The sequence below is a fragment of the Sinocyclocheilus grahami genome, unplaced genomic scaffold (genome assembly GCF_001515645.1).
Source record: "Sinocyclocheilus grahami isolate Dianchi unplaced genomic scaffold, SAMN03320097.WGS_v1.1 scaffold21.1, whole genome shotgun sequence".
In the NCBI taxonomy this organism is placed as follows: Eukaryota; Metazoa; Chordata; class Actinopteri; order Cypriniformes; family Cyprinidae; genus Sinocyclocheilus; species Sinocyclocheilus grahami.
This window is the reverse complement of record NW_015505200.1, coordinates 4,003,835-4,021,216: the sequence shown is the minus strand read 5'-3', so window position 1 is coordinate 4,021,216 and position 17,382 is coordinate 4,003,835. Positions and strand designations below refer to the sequence as shown.

The following is a 17,382-nucleotide window of genomic DNA, read 5'->3' as shown; positions in this document are numbered from 1 at the left end:
CCAAATACACAAAATAACGATCTTTAAAAAAGCATCATATGACCCATGATGACATCATATGAAGTTATTTTCATTAAAAAATATTGTCTAAAATTGAATGACTTCAAAATAATTTCAAAATACAGTGATTTACAAAATGCCACCCAATGGCAAAATTGTGTGTGTATATCTTTGAAAATGCTTGGGAGACATTCTCGTCAGTGCAGCAAAGGCAGACTGTGTACAACTCGCTGTGAACTCGCTCAGGGTGATTCTACATTAAAACGGCAGTGTCTGTCAACATTCGTGGGCGGGGCCTGTGGTTAATGTGACGTCACATTAGCACCAATGCTAAAAATAGGCCATTTGGGAGACACTGCTTATTATTTATGGGGATTAAAAAAAAAAAAAGGAGTGGGGGGATTTTTATCACTATAGGGTGGTTGTGTACACACACTGCCAACACACATTTATGTCCAAACCCCTTGCAAAAGTGAATTTTGCATAATAGGTCCCCTTTAAAGTTGATTTTTAAAAACTACAAGCATTTAATAACACTGTTAAATGTAATATTTAGCAAATCTCAAAATGAATATTAATTTTTCATACTGAACAATCTAATGATGTGATACCTAAATTCACCTTAATCGTTTAAAAAAACATTTTAGTTTTTTTATTTAGACAAAATAGCACAGAATTTTAATATCGGTCATTACTATATTTTCCAGCTATAATTAATCTTTTACACTGCACATCGAAATGGTAAAAAGCATGCAAATTAATCACATCAATAATATATAAAAAAAGTTAACTATTTGTCAATTTCTCGTTTTATATTAATCATTTTAATGTAATTTCATAATTTTAATTTTAATTTAATCTTCAGCACCAATTGTGAAAATAAGTACAAAATGTAACAAAATCACAGAAATCAGAAATATATTCTCAAATATTTTGAGGATCTTCATTAATCATTTGATAAATTCTCTTTAAAAATGATCAAAGGATACAAGCAAAAAATGAGAATAACCCTTACATATTTCTCAAGCAACTAATTCAGAAAGAAAAGCAGCAAAGTGGCATGTCGAAATCATCACCCATCACGCAGACATGCAGGCTTATTTATACCAAACTAGCGTTAAATCTCCAGAGCTTAACTTTTAACGGGGTCCAGTCATTTGTTACGAGCACTAATCAGTGATGGCAAGAGCAGCAAACAGTGGCCCCCGAGGGCTCATTCCACTATTTCACAGTCAATCGGGCCCACAGGACAACGCTCTCTTAAATGACATCATAACCACAGCTCTCCGTCTGACAGCTTCTATCGCGGGCACCACAGACCCAATGTGGGCTCTTTCATTACACGTTTGCACAATCTGGATAGGACTAGTGGCTCACAATGGCTTTATCACCAGGAAATGAGGGAGATTCTACACTTTGTCCACCCTGGGTGGTCCGAAGCTCAAATCTTGCCCCTGGCTGTACAATTAGAACCACTAAATAGTCCAAGTCATTGCTTTCTGGTGGTGGGGGCATTGCAAATGTGTGCAAACAACAAATTAGCTTGGATTACATTTACTAGTGATGCAATTCCAAACAAATTCTAACCTTAACTGCCAATTTTCGTCTCAAAGGAGAAAAGCAGCAACAGGCCCGATGACAACTGGAGTAAAACAAAATTGTTAATTTACATGAACAGTTCAACTACAAAGGTATCATAAATACAAGTTTCCCACACTGAGATAATACCTTCCAGAGAATAACAATAGGTTCGAACCAGATAGCAAGTGCTTCTTTCCAACCCCCTACACTCAGATTGGTATAATTTGGACCATCTGGTCCCCCTTCAGAAATGACAAGTTCTTTGATGGAGTTTGGGGAAAAAAAGCGCCTCTGAGGGATGAGAGACGAGGACCCCAGAGCCCATGAAACATTCGGCTGTTCAGTTTCCCACACTGCTACCACTCATCGTCTCCTCTCTTTTGAGAAACCAAGAGAGAGAGAGAGAGGATGAGACAGGAAAGAGAAAAAGAGAGGAGAAAAACAAGAACTGAGAGCAACTTCTTCCTCCAAGAATTTGGCTCGTCAAGTAAACCAGGGTCAACCTTCTTAAAATACTGTAAATGCCCATTGTCTCCAAATAAAACAAGCTTCTTCCCGACACATAAATAATTGTCTGTACAAATCTTAAAGGGGTCATATGATGCGATTTCAATTTTTCCTTTCTCTTTGGAGTGTTACAAGCTCTTGGTGCATAAAGAAGATCTGTAAAGTTGCAAAGACTAAAGTCTCAAATCCAAAGAGATATTCTTTATAAAAGTTAAGAGTCAACCATGCCTACCTAAAACGGCTCGTTCTCACACGCCCCCACATGTCTACGTCACGATGTGGGAAGATTTGCATAACACCGCCCAAATGTTCACGCAAAGAAGGCGTAACTCTGCTTCTCGCTGTAGTATTGTTGTTGCCGTGGGTTTCGTTGTGAAAGTGAAACTACTTTGTTTGGCCTTTCAAAAGAGGACGATATCCGCTTCTTCATGCCTAGAGCTGATCCGTGCTGGTCACTGAGGAAATAACTTCACGCTGTGGATCGCCGGAACCAGCCCGGGGTCATCACATGTGGTTGCCACAAGCCGAATCCGCAGGCCTCCGCTCACTCTAGCCCCCGGCCTCTGCTCACTCAAGCGTAAAAAGACAGTATAAATCACTATAATCCGTAATTATGTCCCCACTGGATGAAACAAATGCCTTGTTTATAATGGGTTTTAATGTTTTTGTCTCATCGCTCCGGCCAGGACATGGCATCACAATATGGTAAGGGGCGTAACATTTCCGTCACACACTTGAGGTATTTGGCCAATCACAATGCACTGGATAGCTGACCAATCACAGCACACCTCGCCTTTCAGACCAATGAGCTTTGTAAAAATCGACGCGTTTCAGAAAGGCAGGGCATAGAGGAGAAACAATAACGTACAGTATGTGGAAAATAATGTGTTTTTTGAACCTTAAACCGCATAAACACATTTCATTACACCAAATACACAAAATAATGTTATTTTTAGCAACGTCATATGACCCCTTTAAAGGAAGACAGTATTAAATAGGCCACATTGTATTCCGGATAGTGTGCACCAGAATTTTCCCAGATTTAAACAATTATGAGGCAGATGTTCGACCAGACCTTTTCCCTGAAAACAGAAATGAAAACAAGGAGAGCTCCTGATAAACACACGAGGACAGCATATGATTACAAACTCAAAACAGGAGAAAATTTAGCACTTTCATTTTAATAGTTTAGCACTGATTTAAGTATGAAATTGAAGACGACACAGGAATCGAAAACAATATGATGCAGAGTAAAATGCAAGGGGGAAAAACTTTATCTGAAATGCACTGTACTAATTCAAGAATTTGGAAGTAACAGACTTGTTACTCTATCAATGCTGCAGAAACATTTCACAGCTATAATTCAACAAATTCTATATAAAAACCAATGTGTTGATGACAGTCACATTGAAGTCAATCAGAAAGGTTCACAAAAAAATCTTGAACTTACTTGTGAGTTAGCGGTTTAAATCAGACTCACTTTGTAAGTGAATCATTCAGAGCCATACCGAAGTCACAAATTGACTCCCTCACAAAACAGAGTCATTTTCGAAATAAACAAGGAATGGTTCATTTGAGGCAGGGTTTGCCAAACTGGAGGTTTGTGAGGGAACTGTAGGGGATTTATAATTTGATGAAAAGCTATTAAAGTCATAAAGATCAATTCTTCCATATTATGATGTACTTCTTAATTAGGGCTGCACTAATTACAATTATGGATGCCACAATTACGTAATCGTTCAAAGTGGCAATTAATCGTTCAAAGTCCACTTATGTTTTTCTGCACACTTAAGATGTTTTTCTTTCTTTCTACATCTTATCTTAAGGGTTTTTCCATTGTTTTAGTTTTTATAATACCATTCATATTTGTACTTTTTTTTATAATTTAAAGAAGAAACCAATCCGATGTATATTTGGCATTTGAGGCTTAATACTATAGAAAAGCACTAAAAGTTAAAAGAGTGTTTTCAGCTTGTTTATTTTCATATAAAAATACGGCATGCAGTTGCATCAAACAATTGTATAATCATCATGCAATGTAAACTTTGATAATCGTAATTAATAATCGCAATTACAATTTCAAGGGAATAATCGACAATTATGATTTTTGTCATAATCGTGCAGCCCTATTCTTAATTAAACACATTTTTGAAAAACACAAAAAGGAGGGTGGGACCTGTCACCTGGGCTCTATCCATTAGTTATTGAATTAATGCAGGCAGATCTGAATGCAAACTTGCAGTCAATTGTATTTAAGCTGACTGGAGAAGTCCAGTATACATCACCAGAGAGAAGTCCAAGTCTAAAAATTAGGTCACATTTGCAAGGATGAAACGTTTGCAATAAGATTAATAACATGCATTTATGAAAAAGGACAGAGAGAATAAATTTATTTTCATTCAATGCAGACTTGAATTAATAATAAAAAAACAAATAAATACAGTAAGACATTTGAAAAAAATATATATACATTTTACGAGTATACATTTTACAAGGGTACAAGTAAATATTCTATGTCAAAGTGTTCAGCTGCCTAAAAAGTTTGGGAATCCTTGCTGTAATGTATCATGTAATGCATGTTAGTACATTTGTGGGACTTACAATATCATATAACTCCCTAGTCCTTGTTTTACGCCCTAAGTATTATAGACAATTCTGGAAAAACAACGTCCTATATTACTACAGAAATATAAATTGGCACTTCTTGCTGGTTATGACACAGCAGCTAAATTTATGTCTGCACATCCCTCTGGGCTGTATCTGACAAGTAGACCAATTTAAAACAGACAGCATCAACAATCTTTCATTAACCTGACCATTCTTTAAACCACCACATTATATCTATTTGCCTGTACAAGTTCTGATGCATATGTCTGCAAGTCTTCATTAGCCAGTGTCTGGATGATGATTCACATTTCTCAGTCTCATGGCATTCTTGGAGCATGACAGGCAACGCCAGAACTGGTTAATAAAGAATGAGTGTGGGACATACAGAAATGTTCAATAGTAAATCTACCCTCCTCATCTCTCCTCGGCCCCCTGAATCTGCTAGGCCAGGCCAAACCTCCACACTCTCCCAGGACTCAGCAGTGTCAAGTTAAGACAAGCCTGCTTCCGCCTCGACCATCCCAACGAAGACAGAATAAACATGAAAGCCATCAAAGGCAGAGCACATGAAATAAAAGCTTATGGCTGGGACCCAGACTACTTGTGGGTTCCCACCTACAGAGTCGCTTTGGGAAAAAAAAGGGGAACATTTTTTTTTTACAGAAGAACAAAACAAACAAGCAAATCAACAATTGTGAAACTTCTTAGATTTTGGCTTCTGTTCTCAGTAAGAGGTTTAAAAAGAGATACAAAAATATGTATTTTTAAGCAAATTTTGGAGTACTGCATTAAAACCTTGATAAATATAAAATTGACATTTATTTATAAATATTTTGTTTTGTTAGAAGACTATGATAGAAGCACATTTATCAAAGTATTTAATTAATTTATCAAATAAATTAAAAAGAAAATTGTGGCTCAACAAATTTGTTAATTTTATTACCTAAGGGCGCATAATCGAGACAAAAAGCATCAAATATTACATGTCCGTCAGTTTCACACTGTTTTAATGACACGATTCAAATGCAAAATGCCTAAAACAACAAGAACTAAAGTGAATTAGAAGAAAGGCGTCTGACTGAAATGGCCTGTTGTAGACCATGTGCTAACAAATGGCTACTAATTAGCCAAGTGTATGATAGGAACATTGAAAGCCAAATCACTTCCTCTTCCAATATCTAAATGCAAATGCCTTATTGACACCCTGATTACAACTCATTAGACATGCTTATTACTTACATATATGCCTACTGATATAGCTGCATCTACTTGGGAACGAAAAGCTACAGAGGTCATGGCTTGCTGGGACTCTACTAATTGGTTACGTTACTGCTCTTTTCCCACAGGCAGAAGAACCTCCTCCTGCAACCCAATCATTCTGCTTATGCTGGAATAAATTCAATGATTTGCGTAATGTGCAAACCTTCACTGCCAAGTAGAGAGGTCACTCCATGCCAAATCTAACAGAGGGTCTATATCATTGTCTAAAACAGTTATTCTGAACCCAGAGTATGCATCTTGTATGATCTTCTTAGGTAAGGTTTCTCCATGACGGCCCCAAGAACTGCAGAACAGTAAAGCTTGAGCTATATTTAAGAGGTAATGATTCTTGCTAAACGACATCCAGTATATGATAATACAACACAACAAAAAGTTGAACCATGACTATTAGAAACATGCAGATTTATTATTGCCTAAAGCTATGAAATAGCATCATTTCATAATGCATTTCACCAGCAGGACTGAGTGATCACTATTATTAGTATAATACAGAAAACTACAATTGCCAGACGTTTCACATCTGAGCAGATCGAAAAAGTGGACAGATCATTATGACCTTAGAAGTAACTAGCCCAATAGTTTCTGATTTACTAGCAATTATTTATTGGATACTATTTATTTATTTATTTATGAGACACTAGCATGTATTGTCTCTCTACAACTGCCTTTGCTTACAGTTTACGATAAAGCCTCATTTGTTAACATTAATGCATTAAATATAATGCATTTAAATGATCTAATAATGAGCAATGTATTTTTACAGCATTTATTAAATCTTGATTTAAAAAATTAGTACATTTTGAAATTAACATTTAATAAATGCTGTAGAACTATTGTTCATGTTAGCTTATGTTAATAAGATATTATTGTAAAGTGTTACCTTTTTTATTTGCCAATACTATTGACTGAATGGCTATTTAATAGTTTATTACTACTTTCTAGTAAGATTAATACTATAAGTAAGATTAATAACACACTATTGACTAATAAATTAGTACTCATTTCTAATAAATCTAACAAATGGAATAGATACTAGCAACTATCCAAAAGGTAACTAAGAAATAAATAGTGAATAGTAACAAACATGAGTATTAACTGCAATGAATAGTAACAAGTAACGGTGGAATTGGTGCCTACAGCTATTAGAACACATAACGTTACTAGCCAGAAGTGAATAGTTAATATCTGAAACACAGATCTCTTTAGATTTCAATAAAAAATGCAATATGCTACTAGTAACAATTCAACAGTTACTTGTCACTATCAATAGTGACAATTAGCAAAGGAATAAGTAATAGTACGCAACGAATACATATTGGTGGCTTGATCTAATAATGAGCAATGTATTTTTACAGCATTTATTAAATCTTGATTTAAAAAATTAGTACATTTTGAAATTAACATTTAATAAATGCTGTAGAACTATTGTTCATGTTAGCTTATGTTAATAAGATATTATTGTAAAGTGTTACCTTTTTTATTTGCCAATACTATTGACTGAATGGCTATTTAATAGTTTATTACTACTTTCTAGTAAGATTAATACTATAAGTAAGATTAATAACACACTATTGACTAATAAATTAGTACTCATTTCTAATAAATCTAACAAATGGAATAGATACTAGCAACTATCCAAAAGGTAACTTAAGAAATAAATAGTGAATAGTAACAAACATGATTATTAACTGCAATGAATAGTAACAAGTAACGGTGGAATTGGTGCCTACAGCTATTAGAACACATAACGTTACTAGCCAGAAGTGAATAGTTAATATCTGAAACACAGATCTCTTTAGATTTCAATAAAAAATGCAATATGCTACTTGTAACAATTCAACAGTTACTTGTCACTATCAATAGTGACAATTAGCGAAGGAACATTTAGTGACTTAACTAAATGTAAATGTAATGCTAACTTTAACTTTAAATAACACATGCTAAATCGACTGGTCATAACACTAGAACAACTTTTCTTCATAGCGCAGGAAAACAAACAAACATTTTAGCGACTCTGAAACACAACTTGACGAGAATACAAGAGAAAGCTGCTTACCCAGGTGAAGGGTCAGGTTGATGGAGCTCGGGTACTGGATGTCCGCTAACATTGTCTGACTTTGCCACCAGGTGGTATCCGGTTGGGTGTTGTAATCGGTGAGATAAACAGCGCTGTGGTGGTTTCTGGGGTCTCCGGCATCGCAAATGTGGCATGATTTAGTGACCCCCGTTACCCCGGTCTGTACACAGTATTCTTCAGGCGGCGAGCCGCAAGTGTTGGTGGCCACTACGGTTACATTGAAAGCGGCGTTAACAAACTCTGGCATGCAGCGCTGAGGCCGATCGGACTCGTCTATACATTCATCCATCGCTCCATGACTGCACGCTGCCCACAAAGTCCAGAATAACAAACAGCTAAAAAACGACATTGTGTGCTTTTGTTTACGCGCCCTCAAGTAGCTACCGTCACTGACTTGATCCCTTAAATCCTTACAGTCTTTAAAAAGTTTGCGGTAACTCGCCAGCTACCGAGTTTGTGGTTTTATAAATAAACTCATGCGGAAAATGGTGCTAATCGCTTCACCTACAAAAAGCGATAGTTGTGGCTTAATGTCCTCCTCGCGACTTCTCTCTTGCAAACCTTCACTTTATTAGTGTTTTGTAACCACCGCCATATGAGAAAAAAATAAAAAAAACTTTTGGAGAAAAGGAAGTATATCCGACTACACCCTGGCAGCTAGTGCGCAAGTCAAAGTAGCCCACTTCCAAAAAAAAAAAAAAAAAATCCCTCCGTCTACTTCCGCCTGAAGGATGCTTTGATGGACCGCCGACCCGCTAAACAAGGCAAATCCAAATGGACAGGGCGGCATGGGCGTGGCTTTGCACTTTTCCAATTGGTCGGTTTCCCAGACAACTCCAGGAGTGGGTGGGGACAGAATTTCATACCTCACAGATTCTCAACGTAGCGACCACTAACTATCCGTAAATAGATCAACAAATATGTGTTAAACCAAGGCTTGATTCGTCATCAGAAAATCAGAAAAAAAATAAATTGTGGTATTTTCAAAGAGACACTTTCTGGATTAACCCCCCCCCCCGTGCTATGAATAACTAGCTGTTGCTTGCCGTGAGCAGTGGGGTCAGAGAGCACGGTTATATATACTTACTCTACCAGGCAAGGGCGTATCCGAAAACTTTAAATAGCTGCGATTTCAATTTTGTGGGCTGTTTATTAATATTTTACCAGCATTGTTTCTAAGATGTATAGAGAAGCATCTTAAAGTTCCTCCCACACTCGTTCTAGCCATTTTAAGATAAACCCTTCAGACTCCCATTTTCAGGTATGCTTATTTTCATTTTTCACCTCAACATCAACTTTTCATTTTTTATGCAGCTAGCATATTCAAAGGTTTCACAGAGCTAACTAACAACTAGCTTGTTTGTTTTATTCAATGTTTGTTATATATTACCTCAAAATTAACTTTATGCAAAATAAATAAAAATATGCAAAAGATTTTTAATGCAAATAAGCATAGATCCTAATCACTATAGGCAAATTCAAAGGATTTACAGAAATAACTAACTAAACAGTAATAAAATAAAATAAATGAGTAACAGTTAGTAATAGTAACAGAAATAAATACATTAACACATAGAAATAGTAATACAAATAACAGATAGTTCTGGCTATTTTGGTCATTTATGGTTTTATTATTTTTTTCCCCAATTCATATCATACTGAACTGTCCTTTCTTTTTGCGTTGGATATTCACAAATAAAGTTGGCTCCATGGATTGATTGGAAAGTGAGAGCTGGTGTACTGAATTATCTAAAAAGGTATGTGTGCCATTGATAAGACCTATAGCAGATACTGTATCTGATCATCTACATGAGCCCAGTGAGTGTTTCAGATTGGCAGTGAGCAGAAAGACCATCATCAGATCCAGTCTTCAGACACATTCCTTTAGATAATACTATTACGATTGAATCAAATGGTGATCAAATAACAAAACTTTGGTGTTTATCAAGACAATCAATCAGTGGAAATTAATTGGTTTAATTTCTCTATAGGATAGAATTAACTAAATGTTTAAATTTCCCTCATAAAATGCTAAAATATTTAAATTGCTAAAAAGCAAAGATATGCTTATTTGTTTTTGAGCTAAGAATCTTGACGACGTCTAGCAGTACTATAAAACCTTTGACCTTGCAATCAGCAGTCAGCTCTGTACAAGACTTCTTTCAATCAGTCGCCAAGTCTTACTACATCCAGGACAGGGGAAATGAGGGCTAGATTTATTCCTGTCAAAATGAGAAATGAGTGTCAACACTTTGTCAAATATTCATTCCCACCCCCCATACTGCTTGCATCAAGCTCAGGCATGCCCTGGATGTGCATTGTCTCACTGCTACCTTCAAACTTTGAACACATTCATCAGCAATTGTTCTCTAAGGAGACTTAGTCTATCAAGGATATAAGAGGTATGCACTCTCTCATCTTACCCAGAGGCTACGACTACATTCTCCTCAGACATATTCCGGATCCTCTGGAATGTTGCTGTGGTGCAAAATGTGCTTTTTTGAGTAAATCAGATACGAGTAATTTGTAAAAAAAAAATTTTAAGTAACAACAAGACAAGGGGTTATAAGTGTGTAAGTATATAAGTAAAAGTGTGTACAGAATTTGTGGTTGTATTTGCAATATTGAAAATTATATTTGCAGTTTAGGTTAGTCAATTAGGATTTAATTAAAAATAATTAAATAAGCAATCACATACTTTATGGTAATATCATTGATGGGAACATCCACAGGCTCTCCAATCATTTATAAATATACTCTACTTCGGATTTAAAGCGCCCTCTATCGGTAATCATTAGCAAACGCCTCTGCCGCAAGCCAAAGAAACCCGATAAACATTAGATATGTGGCAATTATTTAAATAATTTATAGGAATAGTATAGTTAAATAATATGTAATATATATTATAAATAAAATAAGATAAATATCTACCAAAAAGATATTTGGTAGCCAAAATAATAATTTACGGTTGCTCAAATATCACTATATCACACATGTTTCGAAACGGAATGTACATGGATTAAAAAAAAATAATAATTAAAAAAAAAGGATAAATTTGCTTTATACTTTTCACTCAGTGTTCCAAAACTCTTGTGTGTACACAGTTTCATAGCCATACTTTTCCAGCTGCAAAAATGTCACTGTATTTTGTGGTCTCTGGAAAGACACTGGATTCTGAAAAACTGAAATGTTAATATTAAAGTACAATATTCATGCTTTTATCAGTCAGCAATCCAATATTATTATTAAATACAAACATGTTATTGTTATATTTCACACATTATTTTCTCAAAATACATACTTCTAAACGGAGTTGTTTGTTTTAGTGAACAAAATGTTGCTCAATCTGAATAGAAAAAACTTGGCTGGAGTTACACATTGCTGCACAACCACACATCTGGAAACTGAGATTTTGATTCCCACCAGTAACTTTATAGTATGATTGTCAGTGAACTCAATTCTTAGAGGGCATGAGAGAGATCAAGAAGACCCATATATTTTAATTATTATAAAGAAAGGATTCAAAATGATACAAAATAAATTATTTTATTATAATACAACACTTAACATGTATTTGCCATCTATTAAATTAAAAAATATATATATAATTGGTTACAAATAGTTATTTTAATAACTGTTATTAGATGACAGTATGGCAGTCATGGTTTCAACTTTTTCATGCTTTGAAAAAAAAAAAAACCAAGAAAAGACTGAATATTAACAAAAAGCAACAACAAAACTCAAAACAATTTTATACTTTCCCAAAGATATCCTTGTTCAGATGTTTGGATTTAATAACCACCCGTATCCCCCCCAACCACCTCTGAATCCCCGCCCTCCATATCCTCCTCCTCCACCCCCATTAGATCCTCTGTATCCACCCCCACCTCCACGATACCCTCCAGACCCTCTGAAGCCGCCTCCACCACCCTGGTATCCTCCACTGCCTCTATATCCTCCACCAGACCAGGATCCACCACCACCACCACCTCTGTATCCTCCTCCATGGCCCCTGAACTCTCCGCCCCCTCCAAAGTCAGTACGTGCCATCTTGGGTGGACGAGGACCATCTCCAAAGCTGTTCAAATAAAAAAAAAAGATAAGAGGTGTTAAAACAATACAATTAACATCTCAATTTCAAGAGAGTTCATTAAGAAAGCTTCATCCTAAATAAGCCAATTAAATATATGGGTTCAATGATCTCACCGTGGGTTGGAGGCCATGAGGTTGATGCCCGCTGATGAGGGTCTAGACACAAGCCGAATGACGTTCAGCAAGCGCTCATTGGTGGGATCCAAATTTCTGATGTATTCTGGGTCTTTGGTCACCTCCACCACCAGGGCTTCCATCACTGCCCTCAGGGCCACCACACCACCGGCTACATCATGGGGAATCTTCAATTTGATCCTGCAGAAGGAAGGAATATTTGTGATTATCGCTGGAAAACTTCTCTTGTTGACTTCCTTGCAAATATTTGGCTTGCTCCCAGGATTCCTGACTCAAGAATTCTGGAGCACTTATTTGTTGTTGTTTATGGTTCAACTTAATGAAACGCATACCAGTCATCAAGCTCAACAACTTCTCCATTGGAGGTGATCTTCTTTGAGCCGAACAGAATAAGCTGAAGAGGACTGACAAGAGTCATTCCTTTGGCAGAAATGGCTCGAGTTCGTATCTATAATCACAAAAGACAAAATTATACTTGCGTTTTCCTAGAAGTCAACAAAAAAAATAACTTTTAGCAGATATACACTACCAGTCAAAAGTCTGGGGTCAGAAAGATTTTTTCAATGTTTTTTTGAAAGAAATTTATACTTTTATTCACCAAGGACGCATTCAAACTTATCAAAAGTCACATGAATGAATTACAAATAGAAATCAATGTTTTGTATTTTTATAATGTAACTTGTTCCTGTGATGCAAAGCTGAATTTTCAGCAGCCATTACTCCAGTTTTCAGTGTCACGTGATTCTTCAGAAATCATTCTAATATGTTGAATTGGTGCTCAAGAAACATTTCTTATTATCATCAAAGTTGAAAACAGTTGTGCTGCTTTACATCAGTGGTTCTCAATTCCAGCCCTCGCAACCCCCCGTATATTATGTCACACTTCTTGATGTTGAATAAAGCAAATCTGCAGGACTGGGCAGTTTTAGCAATGTGGTCTGAGAAAGTCAGCTGATCATCAATCATAACTCCAAGGTTTCTGGCTGTTTTTGAAGGAGTTATGATTGATGTGCCTAACTGAATGGTGAAATTGCCATGCAGACAGAGAAGTGGTCCAAGAACTGAGCCCTGAGGCACCCCAGTAGTTAGATGTTGCGACTTGGACACCTCAACTCTCCAAGATATCTTGAAGGACCTATCTGAGAGGTAAGACTCAAACCACTGGAGTGCGGTTCCTGAGATGCCCTTTGCCAATAGAGTTGACAGATGGATCTGGTGATTAATTGGTTAACTGTGGTTAACCAATTTAATGGGTCAATGCTGAATAAAAGTACTAAAAATATTTTAAAAACTCAAACTTTGGAATGAAGTGTATGAATTTAAAATGTACAATCTTTCTCTTTGTCCTGCACTATAGAGTTGAATCAAATATTTTAATTGGACTACATAAATTTGATTGGACTGGATTCTAATATATAAGATTGGATTTGAATATTAGAATAAGAGTGTCCCGCCCCTAATATATTATCTGTAACTGAATAGCCAGTAGAAAATCATGGTTTATGGTTGTGGTGTAACTGAAGTCTTTAAGTATAAATGAAGCAGAAATGAAAAAAAAAAAAAAATAGTAGTTTAAAGCTAGACTTTCAAACCAACCTTTTCCCCAAAGACAAAAAAAGGAGATGGATACACCATATCGTGGTTGCTGAAAGGACAGTTGACTGAGGATTTATGAATGAGAGCATTTCGCCCCTCTGTGGTCAGGATCTTCCTTTTCTCCTTGTGGTAACACACGTTGGGGTAAGAGCCAAACGTCAGCAGAAAGATCACCACATCCAAGTTATTGTCTGGTCCCACAGTGTTAAACATCTGATTCAGGAGGCACTCTACAAGAAAGGGAAAATACAAAAATCCACAATGAATCTCTCTAAATAACATCTGAGGACTGAAATAAACTGTAGCACTACATGGAAGTGCATTAAGAAGCACGGCTTAACCTTCAGGGAAGCCGAAGTTGACAAGAATCTCTTTCAGCTGGACCTTGGCCTCCCAAGCCATCCTCAAAGTGGGCATGTTCAGCCTCTTGTGCTCACAAAACCGGATCTCTGCATCCTCACCTCCCATCCTGGAAAATTAGAAATGTATTTATATTGAGAATCCCTCAAATCAAAATGGTAAAACAACAACAAAAAAACATTACAAAGTCTCTAAATTTAGCACAATGGCATCTGGACCCACCGGACTTCATCCCAGGCCTGGAAGGCAACATGATCTGAGAAACGTGAGCCCGCAAAGTTCCTATGAACAAAGTAGAGGCGTTTGCCCTCGTTGTTGAAGGACTCAGGGAAACAGGTTGCTGCTGAGATGGTGCACAATGCATCTCCAACATTAAACAACACAAATACAAGTAAATACAACAGGTAATTTGGGGGGGAAAACAGCTAATAAAAAAGGTAAGAATATATATTACACATATGTGACCCTGGACCACAAAACCAGTCTTAAGTGTCAATTTTTCAATTGAGATTTATACATCGTCTGAAAGCTGGATAAATAAGCTTTCCATTGATGTATGGTTGTGGGTGTATATGTTATGATAGGACAATATTTGGACTATTTGAATATCTGGAATTTGAGGGTGCAAAAAAATCTAAATATTGAGAAAATCTCCTTTAAAGTTGTCCAAATGAAGTTCTTAGCAATGCATATTACATATTAAATTAAGTTTTGATATATTTACGGTAGGAAATTTACAAAATATCTTCATGGAACATGATCTTTACTTAATATCCTAATGATTTTTGGCATAAAATAAAAATCCATAATTTTGACCCATACAATGTATTTTTGGCTATTGCTACAAATATACCCCAGCGACTTAAGACTGGTTTTGTGGTCCAGGGTCACATATTATATGTAAATATGTATATACATATCTTTATATATACATATCTTATCTTTGGGGTCAGCAAGTTTTTTTTTTTAAAGGAAATAAGTTTATTCAGCAAGGACACATTAAATTGTTCAAGAGTGACAGCAAAAACATTTCACATTTCCAACAAAAAAAAGCTACTTTTTCCAACATTCATACTATTAACAAGCACCATTAATGAGCACCAATTCAGCATATTAAAACGATTTCTGAAGGATCGTGTGACAATTGCTGCTGAAAACTCTGCTTTGCCAATACAGGAATAAATTACATACAAATATATTAATATATGAAACAGCATTTTTAAATTGCAATAATATTTAGCACTATTAGTTTTAAAGGTGACATATTATGCCCCTTTTTACAATATGTAATATAAGTCTCTGGTGTCCCCAGAACGTGTCTGTGAAGTTTCAGCTCAAAATACTCCACAGATCATTTATTATATAATTTTGAAAATGCCTATTTTGAGTGGAAGCAGAAACACGCTGTTTTTCGGGCCTGTCTCTTTAAATGCAAATTAGCTGCTGCTCCCCGTATAGGTAACGTTTTTTGGTTCTATCATCCAACCCTGTGCAGTGTGCCACAGTCAAAGATTATAAAGTGAAACGCACCAACCGTGCAGAAGAGGATGCACACTGTAGCCACAGCATTTTCCCACTTCCTCTCCTCTCTCGAATGATACACGCTCAGATACTGACACAGCACTGATCCGTCTTGGCTAAGAGGATGAGCGGCAGCAAAAGCAAGTCACATTACTGGCATTCTTATGGTGACCGAGCACACAAAATCAATACGCATTTCAACAGACTCACCTGCGTAACAACGATATTGCATTCAGACGCCCTGCCTGCCTGTATGAACTCATCCAAGATGTACTGAGGAATCTGAGTGGTCTTTCCACAGCCAGTGGCTCCTTGAATGATGACCACTGGGTTATCGTGAATGGTGGACATGATTTGCTCCTTGAAGTTCTTGACTGGCAGCCGACTTCGCTCCATGAGAATCTTTAAAAAGACCATGTGGTTAGTTGATTTGACAAAACCAAATGCATATTGAAAACTACAAAACTTTAGTACCTGTCAACAGTTCTCACTCATGCAAAATGCTCACACTAAACAAAAAAAAAAAGGGGTTGCTGAATATCCCATGAAACATAAAAAGTTTAAAGGGGTCATTTGACATTGCTAAAAAGAACATTATGTTGTGTATTTGGTGTATTGCAATGTGTTTATGCGGTTTAAGGTAAAAAAAAAAAACACTCTTTTTCACATAATGTACATTATTGTTTCTCCTCTATGCCCCGCCTTTCTGAAACGCGTCGATTTTTACAAAGCTCATCGTTCTGAAAAGCGAGGTGTACGCTGATTGGCCAGCTATCCACTGCATTGTGATTGGCTGAATACCTTAAGCGTGTGTCGGAAATGTCAATAAAACCCATTACAAACGAGGCATTTGTTGCATCCAGTGGGGACATAATTACTGATTATAATGACTTAGTCTTTTTATGCGTTGCGTTGCGTATGGCGCCGCGTAAACATAAAACCATGTCTGCATTTGTGATTGGAGAAATGACAAACAACAAGCGTTACTCTACACTGCTCAAAACTCGCGTTTGAATCGTCAGTGGCAAATTCTTTAAATATAAAAAAACGTACTTACACGCTTTGAGTCAGAAGCGCCAGACTGTCCTTGCACTAGTTGGAACTGCCCCACTTTATAGAAACAGCCTTTGTGCACAGACGCATTGTAGGCTAACATTACTCTGCAGGTTCAGGAAACAGTCCTCCATAAAATGGGCTGCGCACATCTGAATATTAGGGTTGAACTGTTCTGGAACGGTGTTGTAAATACAACTTAACCACTGATTTCTAGTTGTGTCCTCTTTTGGAAGGACAAACAAAGTAGTTTCACTTTCACAATTTGGGTTTGAGACTTTAGTCTTTGCAATTTTAGGGATCTTATCTATGCACGAACAGCTTGTAACACCCGCTTGTAACACTCGGAAAACCATTTTCCCAGAAGAGAAAACTGTAAATTTTAAATGTTTATTCATTCATGTTTAGTAGTACGCTAACATCTAACATATAAATGTCCTCAGCCTAGGTTGCTTAGTTATGATTGCTAAGGTTTAAGATATAGATACACATACATACATATATATATACATACATATACACACACACAGACATATTTTGCTCGACTACCATAACGGGGGGGGGTGTTGGGT

At 36.5% G+C, this 17,382-nt stretch overlaps 1 protein-coding gene and 1 pseudogene across 1 annotated transcript in view; both read right to left on the bottom strand.

Moving 5' to 3' along the window:
* The window catches only part of LOC107557259 (laminin subunit gamma-1-like), a 62,611-nt gene extending 53,846 nt beyond the window's left edge, over window positions 1–8,765 (bottom strand). Inside the window, exon 1 of the mRNA XM_016240622.1 lies at window positions 8,033–8,765. Coding sequence (XP_016096108.1) covers window positions 8,033–8,402 — 370 coding nt within the window. The 5' untranslated portion in view covers window positions 8,403–8,765. The remainder of the gene's footprint in view (window positions 1–8,032) is intronic.
* A 2,953-nt stretch (window positions 8,766–11,718) lies between these two features.
* LOC107558379 (ATP-dependent RNA helicase A-like protein) overlaps window positions 11,719–17,382 on the bottom strand; it is an 8,641-nt pseudogene continuing 2,977 nt past the window's right edge.